This window comes from Caretta caretta, chromosome 1 (genome assembly GCF_965140235.1).
Source record: "Caretta caretta isolate rCarCar2 chromosome 1, rCarCar1.hap1, whole genome shotgun sequence".
Lineage (NCBI taxonomy): Eukaryota > Metazoa > Chordata > Testudines > Cheloniidae > Caretta > Caretta caretta.
The window spans coordinates 352,304,846-352,320,930 of record NC_134206.1 but is presented as its reverse complement, the minus strand read 5'-3'; the positions used below and the strand labels follow the sequence as shown (position 1 = coordinate 352,320,930).

Here is a 16,085-nt window from a genome sequence, read left to right as displayed (position 1 = left end):
TCAGCAGGCTATCAATTGCCAGCAGTTCAGTTGTCCCTCCCCACACTGCCATGTGCTGCTCCTGCCCTCTGCCTTGGAGCTGCTCCCTGAGACTCCTGCTTGCTGTGTGGGGGGGAGGGGAAGAAGAGGGGGACTAATGTCAGGGTGTCCCACTACCCCCGGCTCATGCACCCTGCTTACCCCATCTTCCATAGAGCAGGTGGGACACATGGACAGAGGGAGCTGCAGTCCCTCTCAGCTTGCTGATCTAATTAACAAGGCAGTGTACTTCTGACCCCACTCTTCATACTTAAAGGGGAAATGCCATCTCTGTCTCTCAAACACAGGCAGGGTCTGTGTCTCTGTCTCTGTCTGCCCTCCCTCCTTTCCTGCTGCCTTGTAAAGTGAGAAAGTTAACCTTGGAGGGCTCGGCCAATTGCTAGTTCATCATTTAGCAGTAATGACAGGTTACAGAGTAGCAGCCATGTTAGTTTGTATTCGCAAAAAGAAAAGGAGGACTTGTGGCACCTTAGAGTCTAACCAGTTTATTTGAGCATAAGCTTTCGTGTAGCTCACGAAAGCTTATGCTCAAATAAATTGGTTAGTCTCTAAGGTGCCACAAGTCCTCCTTTTCTATTTAGCAGTAAGGCATTCCCTGGGAAATATCCCGCCCTCTGACTCCTCCACCTCAGCCAAGCTTCACAATCATCAGCACTGTGTACCAGTATTAAATTGTTTGTTTAAAACTTATGCTGTTTGTGTGTGTGTGTGTGTGTGTGTGTGTATATATATATATATATATATATATAAACACACATACAGAGCCTGGTGAAAAAATTTCCCTGGAACCTAACCTCCTCATTTACATTAAGTCTTATGGGGAAATTGGATTTGCTTAACATCGTTTTGCTTAGTCGCATTTTTCAGGAACATAACTACAACGTTAAGTGAGGAGTTCCTGTATCCATTCTCAGACTAGTCTTTATAACATAATTATAGTTGGTTAATGTGTTTAAACCGACCTCAAACTTTCAAGATAGGAAGCAAGACTAAAAAGTATGGTAAGAGGGCCACCCTGGCTTAACTAGGAGATCTTCTCTTGTTTCTCGTAAACCAGAGAAATATAGCCTAGACCAGGGGTTCTCAGGACAAATTTTTTGGTGGCCTCAGAGCGCGCCGCTCTCTCACTTTTCCCTAAAACACTTAATTAGCTTTAGGAAAAACAAATAAATATGCATATACATACATGGCCAAATCATTGTAATTTATTTATTGCTAGCTAATAAGTCTGTTGTGAAGAATGACATTAACAAACATACAAGTATCACTTTTCACAGCAGTCTTACTCAGCCCTGCTAAGCCTGGGGACAAATTAAGCCCTGGATGAAGGGTCGGGGAAGCAGCAGGGGCCAGGGACAATGGGGGTTGGAGGGCTAGGGGAGTCAGCGGGGGGCTGGAGCCTGAAACCCCGGAGCCTGGCACCTGCCGCTGCACAGCCAGACCCCGGAGCTGGAGCCTGAAACCCCTCGGCCAGAACCTGCCACCCAAGAACTGAGGCCCAAAGCCAAATCCCCACCACCCCATGGAAAATGGGGAATTCACCAGCTGTCTGCTCCTCCAGCTTTGTGCCCAGGTTGTCTCCAGAGGGGCGCAGAGCCCAACCCTGGCTGGTGGTTCCAACAATCAACACTGAGGCCTTGTCTACACTGCCACTTTACAGCGCTGCAACTTTCTCACTCGGGGTGTGAAAAAACACCCCCCTGAGTGCTGCAAGTTTCAGCTCTGTAAAGCGGCAGCGTAGACAGTGCACCAGCGATGGGAGCCACGCTGCCGGCACTGGGAGCTACTCCCCTCGTGGAGGTGGTTTTTTTTATAGTGCTGGTAGAACTCTCTCCCAGTGCTGGTGCTGTGACTACACAGCCACATTAAAGCACAGCCTTGTCGCTTTAACGTTGCTAGTGAAGACATAAGCTAAAGCTATGACTGCACTGGCAATTGAATGACAAAACTTTTGTCTTTCAGAGGTATTAATCCTCCCCACCCCTCGAAAGACAAAAGTTTTGCTCCGACAAGTTGCAGTGTGAACAGCGCGTTGTCGGCAGGAGCACTCTCCTGCTGACAACACAAATGCCACTTGTTGGGGGTGGAAGTTTTTTTGTCAGCAGGGGAGCCGACGAACAGCTGCTGCACTGCACGACTTTTAGTGGCAGAGCTGTAGCGACACAGCCGTGTCGTTAAAAGCAGTGTAGTGTAGACATAACCTAAGGTGGTGCATCCAGGAGCAATAGGGAGGTGGAGGGGCCACTCCCCCTCCCCATGCCCACCCACCATCACAACCACGAAGGCTGTCACCACAAGAAACCCCCTGATGGCCGCATGCAGTCACGGTGGCCGCATTTGAGAAATGCTGGCCTGGATGAATCTACCATAACGTGGGTGCTCAGGTGGCTGGAAAACTGTACTCAGGGAGTACTTATCAGTGGTTCACAATCAAGCCGGAAGGCCATGTAGAATGAGATCCTGCAGGGATCTGTCTTGGGTTCAGTTCTATACAGTATCTTCATAAATTATTTGGATAATGTCATAGAGATTACACTTACAAAGTTTGCAGACGCTACCAAGCTGGGAGGAGTTGCAAGCACTTTGGAGGACAGGATTAAAACTCAAAATGATCTTGACAAGCTGGAGAAATAGTCTGAATTAAATAGGATGAAATTCAATAAGGACAAATGCAAAGTACTAAACTTAGGAAGGAATAGTCAACTGCACAAATACAAAATGGGAAATGACTGCCTAGGAAGGAGTGTTGCAGAAAAGGATCTGGGGTTTTTAGTGCATCACAAACTAAATACAAGCTAGCAATGTAATACTGTCAGAAAAAAAGCAAATATCCTTCTGGGATGTATTAGGAGGAATGTTATGAGCAAGATACGAGAAGTAATTCTTCTACTCTACTCAGCATTGATAAGGCCTCAACTGGAGTATTGAATCCAGTTCTGAGCACCACACTTAAGGAAAGATGGGGACTAATCGGAGAAAGTCCAGAGGAGAGCCACGAAAAAGATGAAAGGTCTAGAAAACATGACCTACAAGGAAAGATTGAAAAAAATTGGGTTTCTTTAGTCTGGAGAAGAGAAGACTGAGGGGGCACATAAATCTTCAGGTACAGAAAAGGTTGTTACAAGGAGGAGGGTGATAAATTGTTCTCCTTATCCACTGAGGATAGGACAAAACATAATGGGATTAAATTGCAACAAGAGAGATTTTGGTTAGAGGTTAAGAAAAGCTTCCTAGCTGTCAGGGTAGTTAAACACTGGCACAGATTGCCTAGGGAGGTGGTGGAATCTCCATCACTGGAGTTGTTGGATAACAGATTGGACAAACATCTATTGGGGATGGTCTAGATAATCGTGGGCACTGGACTAGGTGACCTATCAGTGTCGCTATGATTCTGTGATTCTTCAACATTAACTGTTAAAGTAACTTAGCAGAATGTTTGTAAAATAGCCTAGTTACATATTGTGAAGTCTCAGATGTTTAATGGGAGGGACTCCAGATCTCCAAGAAGAGATTTTTTACCCTCTGCTCAGCCTTACCCTGGGGTATAAACCAAATAAATTCCACAATAACTAAGAAAATGGCTTAGGAAAAATTATTTCTGATATTTTCTGAGTGGTACAGTTAAGTTATTGTCAGTGATTATTTTTCATCATAGCCAACCAAGCCATAGGATAGAGAATATATCTTAATTTAGTTGTGCTGTGAGTCAGAGTTCTGTTTGTGTATGATTTAGAGGAAGTAGAGTGCATTATGTTTGGTTATAACTTACGTGTTGGAAGAGTTTGTTGTGGAGGTGAGATATCTGTGAGTGCGTTTTAGTGTAATGCTGTTTAGATGTTATGCTCCTGGGGGAATTGTGCTCCAAAGAATTAAAATTATGTGCACAATGCTTTAAAATTCTGCAAAATTATTCATATTTTGTCAAAATAACACAATATAATCACACCAGTTATAATTATTTTGGTAATTTATTTCAAAATACTTGTCAGCAAGTATGTCTGTAACAATAAAGACAAAAAAAAAGATTCAGGAATTTTTTTTTTTTGACAAATGAACTTGTTACTAGGCATATTAATACAGAACTTTGAGTAATTCATTTACGCTACAATACAGAATCGCATTTCCCACACCCTGCAGAAGCACTGTAAAGGCTTGGGGGAGTCGGAAGTAACGGAGGAGTTGAGAGAGAGGGAAGGAGCCTGGGAGTGAACCTGAAGAGTTGTTGGGTGTAGGTGGGAGAAGTATGGAACAGTTTCTTTTGGGGGAGAGGGGGAGGGATTGCTAGGGAGTTGGGGAGCCTCCCCCATGCAGACCTTGGCTGACCCTGAGCCTCACCCATTCAGTCAGGCACATCTGCCCTTATTCCCGCACTCCCCATCCCCATGTGGTCCTGCACCCCCCTACTCCCTGTCCCCATATGGCCCTGGAGCCCCATCCCATTCAGCCCCTGGCTCAGTGCTAGCTCCTGAGCCCACGCCCCAGTCTGTTGCCCCCCACTAGCCCTTCTGAAACCCAGTCTGTGACTCCACCAAGCAGCCCTGCGTGCCCCACTCTGCCTCCTAACCTGGCTCCACAGGCTGGCTGCTGTGATGAACGCAGATTGCTGGCAGCTGTTACTGCTGGTCAGCCGGCTGTTCTGGCACCACGTCTTGGGCTGAATGTATTTTCTGCAGGGGAAAACAATTTTTTGCGCCAGACATGAATTCTGCTCGTGTATAGTGGCACAGAATTCCCCCAGGAGTAATGATGTTAAGGCATATGAATGAAGATTGCCTTAACTGTTGTTTTCCTTGATTTTTAGTGATTATCTTGGTGGAGTTAGTACTTGAGCTTTGTTTGGGCAAATTAGATAACACTTTTGCAGTCTCAGGGGACCTCAGTTTTTGGAGTGAAGCCTGCATAGAAACCAAGCTGCACCATTATATGCATCCGATGAAGTGAGCTGTAGCTCATGAAAGCTTATGCTCAAATAAATTGGTTAGTCTCTAAGGTGCCACAAGTCCTCCTTTTCTTTTTTCGAATACAGACTAACACGGCTGCTACTCTGAAACCTGTCATTATAACACTATCTTATGTTGAGTGTAGTACCTTACTCCACAAGTGATTCCACTGATCGAAGTTTCGCTGTCTTGCTCTCAGGAAACATGCTCTGTAAATTGGGCTGACTGACTGTGTGTTTCCACTTTGTCCCTCTTGTTGTTACAAAGTAAGTTTGTGTGTGTGTATAAAGGTCTGATCAGACATGTGTCCTAAGTGGATTTTTTTCTATCCTTTATTTTGTTCCAGGACTTATTTTTTAAATACACATGGAATAACTTTTTGCACTTCCAAGTGGAACTGTGCATAGCAGCTATTCTCTCGCACTCTGTGCATGAAGGGAAATCAGCAACAAATGACCTGGATAATAAAGAGGAGGTGCTGAATGGGAATGTGACCACAGAGAACTTGAAGACTTCAGACCACAGTCCAGAGAATATTATGGTGACACATGTAAGTCTAGTCATGTCACTTGAGAGCTTTAGGTGGATGGATTCGGCACGGGTCTTGGTTAACAAGAGAGTAGCCTGACAAAGTGCTTAAGAAGAGAGGGTAATGCTTATCAAGATGTCTAGACAGTGTTTTGGTCTTCCAGTTCTGGATGGAAATGTACTTGCCTTTGTACAGATGATTTATTCTTTCAACTATAGAGGAAAAATATCATCCCTCTTAATGAGTTTAGAGATCACTTTTCCTTTTAGTAAAGATGCGCTGACACTTCGGACCAAAAAACCGCAAAACCAATTGTCATGATTCCAGATTCCTGACTCTTTCTGTGCATGTGCTTCTAATGCTGAGACTATTCTGTGCTGTTGTCTTAAAACCATGATAGCTCTCTTCATTATGATTATGATGAACCCTTTAAGGGTAAAGTGAAGAATCTTACAGGAAACACCGTCTCTCCCCTCCTCTAAGAGAAGGGAAATTCTGTGACATAGAGGAAGATTGAACCACTTAAGGAAAACTTGAGAGGATTGCTGGACCTTTTCAGAGTTCTTGTCCAGTTTGTTCCATCCAGATGAATCCATTTAAAATTTGTCTTAAAGTAATTTTAAGTGGTAGAAGGTGTAAAGAGATTAATGAAAGTGATCCCTGATCTGATATAGGCTACTTGGGCCACTGGATTTCCGTTAGCCTCTGAAACGTTCTCACTGTCTCTCGTTCTCTAGCTGTTCCAGAGGTGCTGCCTGTTGCAGAGGATATTGGATGCCTGGGAAGTCAATGACAAAATACAGTAAGGGTGTTTTTGGTTGTATGGAGGGCCCAATTTGAGAGCTGGAAATTTTGGCTAGTGTGTTGAATATTCTTTCAATTATTTGGATAATAGAGAAGTTTGCTAATGTGCTAGAAAATCAGAATGCAGATTGTTCAGATGTTAAAAATCAAATACATACCAGGTAAACACATACTTAGACCCCTATGGACAGGAAGGGGCCTCTCAGTGCTCCAGTCGGCATGCAAAGCACACTTCATTCTTGCTTTCCCAAAGAACACCACATAGCACATTAGCTTGCTTTTTTTAAAAAATAACCTACGTACTGTTCCCCCCACTTTTGGGAGAAGAATGTCTGGGAAACCCTATTTGAGATTAGATTCCTCGTGTAATTTTCTAACTCTGGAAGCCATTCAGGTAATGTGGTGATTGGTATGAAATACGACTCTAAAAATAAAGAAAATAGATTGATGTGAAAGAAAATGATCTGGGCTTCCGTTTCCTTGCTTACCTAAACATTTTGCTGCTATTTATAGCACTTTACAGCTTCAATGTGCTGTAGAGGCAATTTGCTAATTTCTCTTGACAGTCCCCCTGCATGGTAGATAATGCACTGACAACCATAATTGTGTCTGTCGATATTACTTGAATTTTGTTTTATAGATTTAAATGATTGGGGGTGATGAAACTTACTCAGAGTGTCACAGCTAAACACAAGGTAGAACAGATTGTTTAGCCTAAGTAGTTAACACATATTTCAAGGTGAAGTGGCCCATTAACACCTCTTCCTTTCCTCCTTGTGACTTGTCTCTCTCACCAACATAAGCTTGTCCAATAAAAGATATTACCTCACCCACCTTGCCTCTCTGTCATCTCTGTTTGGGCTTTGACTTCTGTCACTCATTGAGATTCAGGAGACACTTGTGGAGCTCTTGATTTAGCTCATAGTTAATGCTCGAATTTTTTAGGCACAACTTCATGTTGTTAAAAGGAACATCCTGATTAGGGGGTTTGTATAAAGCCTGTCACCTTATTATCTAATACTGAATTTTATAGTAACGTCATGAGCAAAACAGGGAAGTTCTGTGGCTGGTGTTATTTATGCAGGTCAATCTGGACGATCAAAGTGGTCCCTTCTGGCTCTAAAATCAATCAGTCTATGAAAACTCCAAAGTATTTATGGGGAATTGAACAGCAAACCATCACAAAATTAACTTTTGATATAGTCCAGTTACTCCAAAATATAAAATGAAAAGTTTTACGTGTCACTAAAGTAATGTATGCTTTTATCATCAACATCTCCTCCAGGAGCTCAAATAAAAGAGGTGGTTTTCTTTTTACAGTATTTTGTCTAGGGTTCAGTAGGGGGTGGCATGGAGACTTCTTTTACATTGTGTTTCTGTGGTGTTTTTAATGTGCTTTGATTTGGACCAGCCTCCACAATATTCAGCAGGGCTGCCTGTGTCAACCTTGCGCACAGTTAGTGCTGCGCAAATAATATTTGCCTCAAACCTGAATATTTGATGAGATACTCTGTAGCGTGAATGAAGTGTTGAAATGAATAATTAGGTTACTTGTGTGAGTTCTGTCCACTCTTTTGATTGTCAGCACCTGCCAGTTTGAGAGCAGATCTGCTAAATTAGATGAGTCGTTCTGGTCTGAGCAGTGTAAGTGCCACCTGCTGACCTGCCATCAAAGCGAATATATTTTGAATCCTGAGTCACTTCAGTCCTTTTCTGAACAGTGTGGATAGGAAGATTGTCTCAGCCATTTCACTCACTGATTGATTTTGAGGTTGACATTTTCCTTGGATAGCATCAGAACAACGAAAATACAGGGGCAATGTGACTTTGTTATTATTTAACTTAATTTTGATTATTTTTCAGAAATTCTCTTTGAGGGAAATATGTCATTATAGTTAGGATCTCTTTTGTTCTCTCTTACCTTCAACTACAATTCCAGTGCTTTTTCAATACAGCCATGATTCGAATATTTCTCTGTTGCTGTGTCTTTGTTTCAGGGAAGTTATGATTAAAAAATTATCTACTTCTGTGCTAGTATCTCATAGCTGCTTTTATAGATGTCTGGTATACCCAGTGCAATAGGAGTTCTCTCTTCCCTATCTGCCTGAGACAATGTGACCTGGCTCCTCTGTTGTGAGACAGTTCATCCCCTTCAGCCTATTCTGTGTTGATGCAGCATCTTTACATCTGCCACACTGGTAGTAATTACTGTTTACACGTGTTAAATTGTGGCAGCAGCCGGTGACTCTTAAGAATTTGCTGGTGAGTGTTTTGTTGAACTGGTACTGACTGTTGCTGTTTTCAGGGCAGAAGGTGGAATGAGGCGAGGGAATATGGGCCACCTTACCCGAATAGCCAATGCTGTGGTACAGAATATGGAGAAGGGCCCCATGCAGACCCAGACCAGTGAATTCATTAAAGGTACATGGTCTAGTCCCTTTTCCATCATGTGTTTTTCTGATTGAATAGCTCTTTCTGAAACACTCTGTTTTGCCTTGTTTTACATGCTGGTAAGATCCCATTTTACAGTTTTAAAAAAAAAGATTTCTGGCTGAATGTTTATATTTGATTCTTATGGAAGCTTTTGGCCACATTCTGCTCTCTCTTACATGCACACTGCCATGTTGAAGTCTGTGGGATTGTGTCTGCATAACTATGTGCAGAGTTTGACTCATTTTGTCCTACAGGGTGCCTTGCTCAACAGGAGATTATACGTTTTTGCAGTACCTTAGATTTACAGGGGAGAACGGGGCCCTGTCCCAGGAAGCTGACACTCTAGTTTAGACATAACATATCAAGAAATGACAATAAATAAAGTGTGGGTGTTGGGGCTTGGAAGGTGTTATGGGGAGAATGTGGTTTCTTTTAGTAAATTATCACTAACACTTGAGTCTCTATTTGAGAGAGATACAGGGGCAGATGATGTTCTTCTGACCCCGCTTGACTTTGGCCTACAGTTTGAAAACCACTGCGTAGCCCACTTAACCCTTTGTTTGTCTAGGAGGAGATAAGGATACCCAGTTAAGTATATTAATGGAAAACACATTGGTGCAGATGGGAGGAATCGTTCACCTTTCTTGGCTTCTTACATGCTTATCAAACACTAATGTTAGCAACTTGAGAGGTTGCATTGTGCAAGAATTTCTAAGTGTTGTCTTGTAGTTCCCTTGGCCATTTAGGGGCTACACTGACTGAAGAATTTGCCTTATTGCTATTCTCTTTAGCTCTCTAACCCGGCTCATTGCATGGGAGAATAGCATGTTAAACACTGAGCGAGGCCCAGAACTGAAGTGGTACATTATAATGCGTGGGCAGAACTAGTAGTTACAGTACATAGTATCCAAGGAATATGAAATGGCATGAGTTAACTTTGCTTTGGAGGTCCTTAGGGCTGGAATTTCTCCATGCTCTGATATCCATCTCAGCCAATGCCCTCTCCGCTCTTTGCACCTCAAATATACCTCTCTTCCTCAGGTGTATACTTCCAGTCTTGGCCCCATATTTTTGTTTTGTCTTCTGTTTGCTTTGTTGGATTCTTTCAGTGCTTTGGGTCATAGGAGTGTTTTTAATCTTTTAAATATCACCATGTGTTTGTTGAACAAGTGCTGAGGGATTAAAAACATGTTATATAAAATATTGCCTCAGGGATTGAGATGCATGTACCCCAGAACACTGTTCCTTACTTGTCTGGGGATCTGAACATTGCCCAGTATATGGGAGAGAGTGGGATCGATACGTTCCATTGACTGGCACTGGTCCTTTGTTCCTTGAGCTATGAGGTAACTATGGTGGTGATCCATTTGTTACAGAGCTACCTGAGGATTGCAGAGGGAGGTGGGAGAGCTTTGTAGAAGAGACGCTGAGAGAGACCAACCGGAAGAATACAGTGGATTTGGTAAGGACAGTGCTAAACCCTTCTGCATATTTCAGATGGGCCTGGTGCTTTCTGGCACCTGTTTTATTTGAAAATTGTTGGTTTTATACAGCCTTTTCTGTGATATTTTCCTTGATCCTACACAGCGGGTATACAGGGGCCGGCGTGGGGAGTTATAGTTAACCTCTTCTCTATAGTGCTGAGTGTGAGGGATTTCTCTCTGACCTAGCTGCAGTATTGCTGTAGCTTGGCAACCTCTCTGATGTGTATTGTGTCTCATGATGTTGCCCTCTGAAGGAAAATAATTCCTACTAGACCGCTTTGGTCTCTGGCTGTGATAGATTCTTAATAGGGCAAGATTATACTGTGACCTCTCTTGGCTTTCCCTAGCATTCATTGTGATCTTTGTTTCAGGTGAGCACCCACCATCTGCATTCTTCCAGTGAGGACGAGGACATCGAGAGCGCCTTCCCCAATGAACTCTCCCTCCAACAGGTGACAGACTCTGTGCTTCGTACTGTTGCCGAGAAGCACACTACGTCTGGCTTCATCTTTAATCCTTCTCACTATGGTGCAGCTTCCTGACTTCTTACCAGGGTCTAAAGCTGCTTGTGTGTCTGTCTAATCTGTTAACAGTAGAGATGTTTTTACAAGAAGAGAAGGACAATTTGGCCAGTATTTGAACCTTCTCACCCTAAAGTTTTTGTGCCATGTGGAAAATGTCACTCGCTCACTGCAGCAGAGGGTAGAGCTGACCATTGGTGAAGACCGCTCTCCTGCTGAGGTGCCCATGGGGAAGACATTTTGTTAGAGGCAGTGTGACCCATTAGATTGAGTGCTCAGTTGGGAGACCTGGATTCTGTTCCCAGCTCTCCCACAGCTCTGTGGTATGATCTCTCTGTGCCTTAGTTTCCACTGCTCTAAAATGGGGATATAGTGATATTTACCTCTTTTATAAAGCTCATTGAGATCTATGGGTTAAAATGGTATTATTTATAAAGGAAAGGGAAGGCAATTGAATAGGTATTCTCTTATAAAACGAGAGAGCCAAGTGAAGGGGGTGAATTTTGCTTTCTTGTGTTTGAAGGCAAATATTTGAAATCTCCTAATGGTTACTGGTAGAGCCAGGTTGGACATCAGCAGGGCTGGATTTAACCCATCATTGGGCCCCAGGCAGGTATACACTATGGGCCCCTACCTACGCTGATGGAGTGTGGCCGGGCCTAATTTGAATGAGCAGTCTTGTGACCTGGTGCATGGGGTCACAGCACCACTCAGGTTTGGCCTGCCTGCACTTCCATAAGTGAGCAGGGCCCTGAGTAGTGGCAGGATGAGCAGCTGGTCCTGGTGGATCTGTAGTATGGCAACCCTGACCACAGTGCTTGTACTGCATGGCGGGCCCTGGACTCCCCCTCCAATGAATTTTGGCCCGAGGTGCCTAGTTTTCCTGTGTAAGCACTCTCTGAGGGCTGCTGAAGGATGTATTTGCATAGTGATTGTTAGGTGAGAGTAGAATGGAAGAAGTGTCTCCATGACTCATGGAGACAGTAGAGGTGCAGTTTAGGAAAGGGCAGGACAGATTAGATCCAACAAAGACATTTTAGGTAGTTCAGATTTAGCTAGCCATATAAAACCAGATGCGGGAATCCAAGGGACACCCTTAACCTGAAATCTAGTGAGGTTAAAAAAATGAGTGTCAGATTACTTACCCCTTCACCTGAGTCCCCCAGCTAACTTCTGTGGTTTTGCAGATACACCCCCCGACCTCCAAATGTGTTTGTTTCCCTAGTTGCTATATTAAAACCCCCCATAAAAACAAGGGAAATTAACTGACTTCTCTCTACAAGGGAAATGGGAAATTCCCCCTTGCACTGGCGGGATGGGAGTTTCAACAGCAGTGCTAACAGGAGGACTTCAGTATATTGACCGTCAGAAAACAGGTGTTTGCTGGCTACTGCAGCAAAGTCCTAACAAACAATAGTGGTGGAAATACCTAGTTTGGAAAATTGAACTACTACTATTATATAGTTCAGTTTATTATAGTAGTGGCTAAGGGCCAACCAAGAATGGGGCCCCATTGTGCTAGGCGCTATACAAACTCAGAGGAGTAGACCGTAGGTGGGATGGGCTTGATTAGCAGCATCTTCTTATAATGTTTATTTTAAACTCTTTGAATTGCCTTATAACCGGTCTCTGGTTGCATCCCTCAGGCATTCTCAGAGTACCAAATCCAACAGATGACAGCCAACTTTGTGGATCAGTTTGGCTTCAATGACGAAGAGTTTGCAGACCAGGATGACAATATCAAGTGAGTTCATTTTTCCAGTTTTGTCATGTCTACAGTTGAAGATTGGCAGTCAGATGAAGTCCCCGAGGAAATCTTCATCTTCCTCACTTACAAGGAAGCATGCAAGTGTTAAGGCAATTCCAAAAACCATTAAGAAGGGAGAGGTGGATGGATTTCATGTTACAGAATTTTAGGGTACGTCTACACTGCAAAAAAACAAAACAAAACAAAACAAAAAAATCCAACCCTCGGTGGTGAATCTCAGAACCCGGGCTTGTGCTTGCAGCCTCAATCTACAAGGCTAAAAGTAGTGGCATAGATGTTCCCGCTTGGGCTCCAAGTGGCTGGGGTCTCAGAGCCCAAGCCTGAATGTCGACATGGCAATTTTATAGCCCTGCGAGGCCAAGTCTGCTGACACAGCCGCAGGTGTTTTATTGCAGTGTAAACAAACCCCCACAGCATGAGTCCACTGCAAATCAATAGAGCTTGAATGCTGGGTCCTGACTTAAGTCAGGCTTGGCTCCTCTACCCTGTGGGGTCCTGCGACCCTGGGTCTGAGCCCTCGGTTAGTATGAGTTGTTTGTAGCTAGAAGGGGGAGGAGGATAGGCTCTCACAGAATATATCAGGGTTGGAAGGGACCTCAGGAGGTCTAGACCAACCACCTGCTCAAAGCAGGACCAATCCCCAACTAAATCATCCCAGCCAGGGCTTTGTCAAGCCTGACCTTAAAAACCTCAAAGGAAGGAGATTCCATCACCTCCCTAGGTAATGCATTCCAGTGCTTCACTACCCTCCTAGTGAAAAAGTTTTTTCTAATATCCAGTTAGGCTATGCCTGAGTTCGAACCCTGGGCTTACATTGCACTGTAGACATTCCCTAAGCGATAATGACTCTGCAGCTGTTATGTAAGAGATGCTAATCTCATTAAAAACACCTCCTCATCCCCGTCTCCTGAGATTATCACCCTTATAGGTTTCTGTCATTAAAAACAAATTACTTGCCCCATAACCTCAGCCGTGCAGAACACAATGCCATCCACAGCCTCAGAAACAACTCTGACATCATAATCAAAAAGGCTGACAAAGGAGGTGCTGTTGTCATCATGAATAGGTCGGAATGTGAACAAGAGGCTGCTCGGCAGCTCTCCAACACCACTTTCTACAAGCCATTACCCTCTCAGTACCCCACTGAGAGTTACCAAAAGCAACTACAGCATTTGCTCAAGAAACTTCCTGAAAAAGCACAAGATCAAATCCGCACAGACACACCCCTGGAACCCCGACCTGGGATATTCTATCTATTACCCAAGATCCATAAACCTGGAAATCCTGGGCGCCCCATCATCTCAGGCATTGGCACCCTGACAGCAGGATTGTCTGGCTATGTAGACTCCCTCCTCAGGCCCTACGCTACCAGCACTCCCAGCTACCTTCGAGACACCACTGACTTCCTGAGGAAACTACAATCCATCGGTGATCTTCCTGATAACACCATCTTGGCCACTATGGATGTAGAAGCCCTCTACACCAACATTCCACACAAAGATGGACTACCAGCCGTCAAGAACACTATTCCCGATAATGTCACGGCTAACCTGGTGGCTGAACTTTGCGACTTTGTCCTTACCCATAACTATTTTACATTTGGGGACAATGTATACCTTCAGATCAGCGGCACTGCTATGGGTACCCGCATGGCCCCACTGCATGCCAACATTTTTATGGCTGACTTAGAACAACGCTTCCTCAGCTCTCGTCCCCTAAAGCCCCTACTCTACTTGCGTTATATTGATGACATCTTCATCATCTGGACCCACGGAAAAGAAGCCCTTGAGGAATTCCACCATGATTTCAACAATTTCCATCCCACCACCAACCTCAGCCTGGTCCAGTCCACACAAGAGATCCACTTCCTGGACACTACAGTGCTAATAAACAATGGTCACATAAACACCACCCTATACCGGAAACCTACTGACCGCTATTCCTACCTACATGCCTCCAGCTTTCACCCTGACCACACCACACGATCCATCGTCTACAGCCAAGCTCTGCGATACAACCGCATTTGCTCCAACCCCTCAGACAGAGACAAACGCCTACAAGATCTCTATCAAGCATTCTTACAACTACAATACCCACCTGCGGAAGTGAAGAAACAGATTGATAGAGCCAGAAGAGTTCCCAGAAGTCACCTACTACAGGACAGGCCTAACAAAGAAAATAATAGAACGCCACTAGCCGTCACCTTCAGCCCCCAACTAAAACCCCTCCAACGCATGATTAAGGATCTACAACCTATCCTGAAGGATGACCCAACACTCTCACAAATCTTGGGAGACAGGCCAGTCCTTGCCTACAGACAGCCCCCCAACCTGAAGCAAATACTCACCAACAACCACATACCACACAACAGAACCACTAACCCAGGAACCTATCCTTGCAACAAAGCCCGTTGCCAACTGTGCCCACATATCTATTCAGGGGACACCATCAAAAGGGCTTAATAACATCAGCCACACTATCAGAGGCTCGTTCACCTGCACATCCACCAATGTGATATATGCCATCATGTGCCAGCAATGCCCCTCTGCCATTTACATTGGTCAAACTGGACAATCTCTACGTAAAAGAATAAATGGACACAAATCAGATGTCAAGAATTATAACTTTCATAAACCAGTTGGAGAACACTTCAGTCTCTCTGGTCATGCAATCACAGACATGAAGGTCGCTATCTTACAACAAAAAAACTTCAAATCCAGACTCCAGCGAGAAACTGCAGAATTGGAATTCATTTGCAAATTGAATACTATTAATTTAGGCTTAAATAGAGACTGGGAGTGGCTAAGTCATTATGCATTATTTCCCCTTGTTTCCCCCCCCCCCCCCCCCGACGTTCTGGTTAAACCTTGATTATCATGCACATTGTAAGGAGAGTGGTCAGTTTGGATGAGCTATTGCCAGCAGGAGAGTGAGTTTGTGTGTATGGGGGAGGGGGGGGGTGAGAAAACCTGGATTTGTGCTGGAAATGGCCCACCTTGATTATCATGCACATTGTAGGGAGAGTGGTCGCTTTGGATGAGCTGTTACCAGCAGGAGAGTGAGTTTGGGGGGGGGGGGGGGGGGCGGAGGGTGAGAAAACCTGGATTTGTGCTGGAAATGGCCCAACTTGATGATCACTTTAGATAAGCTATTACCAGCAGGAGCGTAGGGTGGGAGGAGGTATTGTTTCATGGTCTCTGTGTATATATAATGTCTTCTGCAGTTTCCACAGTATGCATCCGATGGAGTGAGCTGTAGCTCGCGAAAGCTCATGCTCAAATAAATTGGTTAGTCTCTAAGGTGCCACAAGTACTCCTTTTCTTTTTGCGAATACAGACTAACACGGCTGTTACTCTGAAACCTATCTTATAACTGTATTTCATATAGTGTTAAAAAGTTAGAGATCTCCTTCCATTTTGTGAGACTTAATTTCAAATAGAAAAATGCTAGAGGCTGATGGCCTTAGTGACCTGGTGATCAGTGGAAAGGGGCAGTTTTTAGCCTGGAAAGCTCTATGGTAGCACAATGATTCTGAGTCTTTTGCTGCTCCTGATGAATCTGAGTTAT

The 16,085-nt window shown here is 44.1% G+C and overlaps 1 protein-coding gene across 4 annotated transcripts in view; it reads left to right on the top strand.

Moving 5' to 3' along the window:
* Window positions 1–16,085, top strand: part of PPP6R2 (protein phosphatase 6 regulatory subunit 2) — a 164,757-nt gene that overhangs the window by 106,066 nt on the left and 42,606 nt on the right. For all 4 annotated transcript variants that reach the window (XM_075124605.1, XM_048821097.2, XM_048821189.2 and 1 more), the window contains 6 exons: window positions 5,326–5,529; window positions 6,246–6,310; window positions 8,618–8,733; window positions 10,122–10,207; window positions 10,601–10,681; window positions 12,397–12,494. In XM_075124605.1, coding sequence (XP_074980706.1) covers window positions 5,326–5,529; window positions 6,246–6,310; window positions 8,618–8,733; window positions 10,122–10,207; window positions 10,601–10,681; window positions 12,397–12,494 — 650 coding nt within the window. The remainder of the gene's footprint in view (window positions 1–5,325; window positions 5,530–6,245; window positions 6,311–8,617; window positions 8,734–10,121; window positions 10,208–10,600; window positions 10,682–12,396; window positions 12,495–16,085) is intronic.